The sequence below is a fragment of the Cydia fagiglandana genome, chromosome 9 (genome assembly GCF_963556715.1).
Source record: "Cydia fagiglandana chromosome 9, ilCydFagi1.1, whole genome shotgun sequence".
NCBI lineage: Eukaryota > Metazoa > Arthropoda > Insecta > Lepidoptera > Tortricidae > Cydia > Cydia fagiglandana.
In genome coordinates this window covers 6,777,780-6,784,215 of record NC_085940.1, presented here as the reverse complement: position 1 = coordinate 6,784,215, position 6,436 = coordinate 6,777,780, and the positions used below count along the sequence as shown (strand labels likewise).

Sequence of the window (6,436 nt, the reverse complement as noted above, 5' to 3'; positions counted from 1 at the left end):
CGGACAGTTTCTGCGGTTCAAAGATGTGTTGAAGCGGCATATGAAGATAAGAGCTCATATAGAGCTATCAACATGGGAGACACTAGCTCGTGACCGTCCACAGTGGAGGCATATTGTGCAGACGCAGGTGCGTGAATTTGAAGCCAGGTGACGCACAGAGCCCGACGTTAAGCGTGACGAGCTAAAGGCCAGACCACCTGTGGCCATCATGTATAATTACGTCGGAGGGGTGCTGACCTGCAGCGAATGTGGCCGCACATTTGCTGCAAAGATTGGCTACGTCAGTCACCTGAAAGCGCACCAGCGACGCTCTCAGCTGTGGCTTAGCAGTCGCTGTAGCCGAAAACGGCTAGGAGGAGATGATAATGATAGGGGTCGTGCGCGTTGGAGGGTCTACCATCTTGTGGCCTGAATCGGAAACATATGTGCACAATGTATATTGCCAAAGCAAGTGCTACCATCTACCATTCTCGTCGGTACGTTTCCTTGTGCAAAGTAGGTTCTGCCATCTTGTGGGCTACATCGGAAGCATAAACGACATATTTACGCCTCGCGCCAAAAATCTGACGGCTCGGCTCGTATGCTGCCCCCAACAGTTCATGCACGGGGTCTTATAAATGATGTCATTGTCATTACCTAAGAGAACAGATAGTATAGAGGGCTATTTCCAAAGTAAATTTTGTAGTCACGGTACATTTACTGCACCTATCGACACACGATTAAAACTTAATATAAAATTGAAAATGTATAAATTAATAAAAATATGTTTACGGATTAAATGATTTTTAATTTTTATTGTTCCATACTGACCCATGTTCTTTCACTGATATGTGTTAAAATTGTTAAATATCAAACGGCAAGTCAGTCAACGCCATCTAGCCGAGAATAGGCCAAAGATGTGTGCGCCATCTATTCGAGAATGACTTTTTCTTGATTTCCGAGGCACGTTTTTTTCTTAGACTTTATTTATCTTATACGGAATTATATACCTATATCTCTGTCATTACTTATAAACTTATCCTCAAGCAGCCGCTAGCCGCCCAGAAGCCTATTAAATGGTTTACTATTCCATTCTATTCTATTAATCTTTATTTTGAGACATTAAATATTGCATTTGTCTTGGCAAGTGTTGTCGTGTGGGTGGCTAGAGTACCTATAAATATAAATTAAATGTAGCTAATAATAGTAATAATAGTATACCTACCTACTAAGAAATAATTTACGGAATTCTGTCCCGCCCACCTGCTTTCATTCATTAATTTTATCACAGAATAAATAATAGTACTAGGTACAGAAGACTCACTCTCTAACAAAACGCGTCAGTCACGATCAGCACAGATATGGCCGCTAGGTGGCGACAGCGCCACGCGCGGCTTATGGCAAACCCCAAAATTGGGGTCGAACGGATGTACTTTTAGCTACCTGTAACAAAGCTACGAAATTGCGGAGTGAGCCACGCCTGATTTTATAACAAACAATTTACAACGAAAAAAAACAACAATTATTTAAAAGGAATACATTAAATACGTACCTATCACAATGTTTTAGCCCTTCGTAATCGTATGTCATTGACTTGTTTTGAAAGTGCAGTTGATATGACCGGAAGTAGGTTATACCGTGGAAGTAATTAAAGCACACACACACGATGAATAATTTCAATGACATGTCTTTTTCTGGATCTACAGTTCGTTTTTTTTAGCATTAGAAAGAACTTGCAAGAAGGTAAGCTATCTTGACATGTCTTTTAATTGAAAAACGCTTTTTAAAATTCAAAAACTAGTACTTATGAAAGCAGAAGAATATAAATGATTGTATTAGATTCATAATTGTTACATATTTGCCGTAACTTATTTTTAAAATGTGTTTTTCAATTAAAATACACATCAAGATTGTTTACCTAATTTCTAATGCTAAAAAAAACGAACTATAGACGTGTTCGTGCCTTGCGATCACACTATATTGAGTAGGTATCTGCGAAAAGAGAAGAGTCGTGGGGGAACCAATACATTCTATGACTCTTCTCTTTCCGCACCTTTGTCACAGACCCACGGAATAAATAATAGTACTGTCGTACAGAAAGGAAACTTCCTACAAAACCGAAGTTTGACAGCGGTTCAGGGTCGAATTATGCTATCCCTTTCTAATGTATGGCACTACCCCTTTCGGCTATTTAGGGTTGTCAAAATTCAAGTGATTATCTTATCTGTGGTCGTGCACGCAAAAGGAAGTCAAGTGGTGCCAACCCTAATAATTGCTCGGAGCAATGCTGAGCCGAGCGGAGCCGAGTTTGGCCGACGAAGTCAGGAGTTTCGCACATTCAGCATTGCTCCGAGCAATTATTATTATTGAATTATATTTTTTAAGTACCTAAGCAAAAACGTAATACACAATATAAACTCTTCTATTACGGGTATAAGCCCATGTGATATTCTCATACGTCCTATTAATGACCAGGAAATTACCCGTTTATATATACAATAACATATTCATTGAACAATAATAAACTGTCCGATCCGATAACAGAATATGTTACTCGTAACTATTTCCGCACATAAGCACTAATGGCAAGTGGAACCGTGGCCAAGGCAATATGGATCTAATTACCCGTACACTGTGGTGTAATTCAAATAGTTCAATACAGATAGTCCATAAGTGATGAATACCTCAGTTTAACTAGGGTAAAACTTAATATATTCTTAATTAGTAAAGAAAACTGCATAATTTGGGGTCAATATCCCAAGAAAAACTAAGTACTAGATAAGTTTCATTAGATAGAACAACGCCATCTAGCGTGTGATTCGCAAACTAAACATAATTATACGTACCTACCACTCTGGAGAACAGGGGCACCTAGTTCGTCTGTGTTTCCGCGGCTTATCTGTCTGTTAGTGCTAGAAAGAATGCTGCAATTTGGGATAATTATATAAATCAATCACGCCGCCAAACTGGTGAATTCAAATCTATGAAAGAAATTTAGGATAAGTACACGAAAAGTGGGGATATTTTTTTTCGTTTCAACCATAAGGTGTCGTTATGGTGTCGTTGGATATAGATCTTTCAAAGCGGATAAGGATATTTATGGATACACGGATAGTTTCAAACTTTGGCGCCCCGGGCCAGTTAGATTCGCCGCCCTATTTATTGCTGATAATGTATCTCATATAAGGAAACAAACCCTGTTTTGAAGCCCCTTGCAGCCTGTCGGCCCGGGCCATGGCCTCCTTGGCCCTAGGGTGAATACGCCCCTAGGGAATTCGCTTGTTATATATATGATACCTAATTAGTAATAGTCTGTTCAAGGCAGCCTAACACTACGTCTTACGTAGGCGAACAACGCGCGAACGCGGCGCGGCGCGGCGCGGCGAAAGCGGCCGCCGCCGCGCCGCGCCGCGCCGCACCGCCTGACATTCGCGTGCAAATCGCGCCGCACCGCGTTCGCAACGAGATCGCTTACGTAGGACACTTCTATGGGCATCAAAGGATTGATTTCGCCGCGCCGCGCCGCGTTCGCGCGTTGTTCGCCTACGTAAGACGTAGCGTAATGCGACGGATAGGTAACGGAATCCTACAATGAGCATGGCCCATGGCCGGTCTTTCAAAATTCTGAAAATTGACATCCGATTGAGCAAGTGTGATAATTTAATATTTTGAATGTCTTTTGAAGTTAGATGAGCAAACAATACATTATCTTTCTTGCCGTTTATTTTTGGTCGGTATTTGAAATCGGTGTATTATATCTAAAGAGAGAGGAATAAGTCATTATATAGAATCAGTTCTTGGTGGTTCATCTGTTGAGGAGTTAAGACAGGGACAGGGACTGTTAAAAAAACCAAGGTTAATAGTTAATTATAGTCACTTTATACTTAAGTTTAATTCAGCTGTCATTTAAGAATTTTCGCCATTAAACAATTTAGTTGACGCAAACTTTACAAGTACTTTGGTAAGTGGTCGTCAAAATGCGAACGTACAAAAATCTCTGTATCAAAAGAACTATGCGCCTAGGTAGTTTTACAGTTTAACTGACTTGCGGTATGCCACAAACGTTAGGTATTGAAGTTTCTGTATTAAGATTACCGAGTTCTTATGTTTAAGTTTATATTAATTTAAAACCCTGCAAATTATTCAACACCATCAATAATCCCCAACCCATTTTCTGTTGTCGTGACGTACGGCATTTCCACTTGACATCCAAATTCTGCCTCATACAGAACTTGTAAGATCTTCAAGCGCGCTGCCGCGTTCTGTTTTGAGTTTAATCTCTTCAAGATAGGCGCGCAGCTGAAGAGGAATAGTTCGTCTGGGTCAGTTCTCTGTGGTTCTTCCTCTGAAGAGTTGAGGCGGGCCTTCTTGGGTGCTGGCTGCTCCTCATCATACTCGAACTTGTCTTGGAAGGAGAGGTCGGGGAGAGACTGTTGGGGGCGGCGCTCTTCTTCCGTGTCTGAGTCTTCCTCTTTTTTTGATGAGCTGTAATTGTGATATGAATAATTAGTAATACGACGATTTTTTACTAATAAGTATGCGTACTATTACAAGATAGTTCTTAATAATATTTTAAGGCTTTGGCTTGCTTTGCTTCGATCGATTTTCTAGGAGTGACTGGCTGACATTGGCCATTGGTGTTTCAGCCTTCGGGTCCGCAGAAATACTATCGGAGAAAGGCCAGCTTTGGACTATTACCAGGTACCTATACAAAGGGTCTATTGCGGCAGCAGGAACCCCATGGTGTGGTGATTTGGCCACCGGGTCCGTTTAAGGGGACTTAAGTGGCCGTAATGTGTGTAAATTGCTATAATAAAAACGTTTGGATATTTAGTACCTGCTGTGGGCGGGGTCCAAGTGCGGCAGAAGGAATCTCATGGCCTGATGGTACGGCCACCGAGTCCTGCCTCCGTGAGTCCTCTGCAGTTTGATGAAAGAGTCGCGGAGGGATCGCCAGCGCTTCTTACACTCTGCTTCAGCTGCAGATAAAAGACCGATTTTCAATAACTTGCTGGTCTTAATTAATAACCTACCTATTTGATTTATTTGTCAATTTTCAAAATGGAAAAGGTTTGGCGGTTTAAGGTTCAGGTTTAGCGAAATACTTATAACCAAAGAATACTTGTAAGTTTGTAACTATACGTAGCAGTGGCGGGCCGTTCATGGAACTTAATTTCCCCCGGTTTGCCTAACTTTCCGGTGGTTAAGTAACGTAGGACCTAGGTACTATTCCTACAGCTCATGAAAACTCATGAAAAAAGGAAAGCCAAGTTAGCACAGCTTGCCTACGTGAATTTATTTGGCGCGTCGCACACACCATACATAGGTAGGTAACTGGTAAGTACTTATTTATGCTAAGCTAATAATTTGGCTGACTATACATGGAGAAAAAAGTTTTAAAAATACCTAATAAATTGTTCAAAAGAAGGTACCTGACACATTGAGTGCCTCTTGGACTTCTTTCCATGCATCATCCCTCAGTTTCGTTTTATTGAACCCACTGACTGATTTGTCGTACAAAATGGGCCGTTTCTCGACCTCCTTGATCAAATCCAACTCATTCATCGTTCATGTGCTGGCTGAAAAGAAAAAACCGCTGTCAAGTATTTAAAAAAACAATCAAGGCAAAGTATGGCTTAGAGCTTAAGCCTGTCCTAGGACAAAAAAAAATTAAGAAACGCAATAGCGCGGGAATACAAAATGTTTTTTTTTTCGTTAATTATATTAAAATGTTTAGATAATTAGCTAGGGATCCATGGTTAGGTTACTGATTAGCTAGTTCATTTGATAAATGGTAACTATTATAGTTTTACAGGTACGACTTTCAATTCCAAATATTCTTCAACTGCAACTTACCTACCTCTTACGGCTATCTTCTTGACTCGAATAAAGACACTGGAATGGACTGAACTGTACAAATTATAGCAGGTAATTATTCTAATTATTGGTAATTTTCACCGGGAAGCAGCAGGGTGTTGTTTGGAGGGCTGGTATTGTGGCAATGGGGCGAGGGGCGACGCGCGGTACGCGCGCGCCGCGCGTATCGAGCGGCGCGGCGCGGCGACGCGTTGCCGTGCTCGCGAAGGTATACTTCCTGTAGGTGTGTGTATTGTGTGTATACATATATCCTATAGTTATATATATCTACAGCTAAACTCCATTAAACCAGCTATTAGATTACGAGATACTGTATTCGCTAAAAAAATGTAAACTATTGGTCTCCCGTTTAACTGAGGTGTTTATTAGAAGTTATTATCGTTAGCATTTAGCAACGGACTGGTTGAAGCTTAGCTGCGTGGAGCTGGTTTGTTAAGTACAATACCTACTGACGTAGAAAATGCAGAAATGTAATAAATAACTATAGTAATTAAGTAAGTCTTAAAACTTAAGCTAGGTATCTTCTTCTGGAAAATCTTCGCACAACTTCTTTACCAACCGTTTTGAGTTAATTGGTAGA

General features: G+C 40.8%; 1 protein-coding gene across 2 annotated transcripts; it reads right to left on the bottom strand.

Moving 5' to 3' along the window:
- Nucleotides 1-3,857: 3,857 nt before the first annotated feature.
- LOC134667608 (transcription factor Adf-1-like) lies at nt 3,858-6,079 on the bottom strand. Of its 2 annotated transcripts, none has more exons than XM_063525039.1 (4): nt 5,836-6,079; nt 5,412-5,558; nt 4,817-4,958; nt 3,858-4,464 (listed from the first exon to the last, which is right to left on the bottom strand). In XM_063525039.1, exons 2-4 carry the CDS (start codon nt 5,542-5,544, stop codon nt 4,119-4,121), a joined length of 621 nt encoding a protein of 206 aa, XP_063381109.1. In that variant the 5' UTR covers nt 5,545-5,558; nt 5,836-6,079; the 3' UTR covers nt 3,858-4,118. The 2 variants fall into 2 exon arrangements, with proteins under 2 accessions (XP_063381109.1, XP_063381110.1); XM_063525040.1 differs by having other exon boundaries at nt 5,840-6,079.
- Between the last annotated feature and the right edge of the window lie 357 nt (nt 6,080-6,436).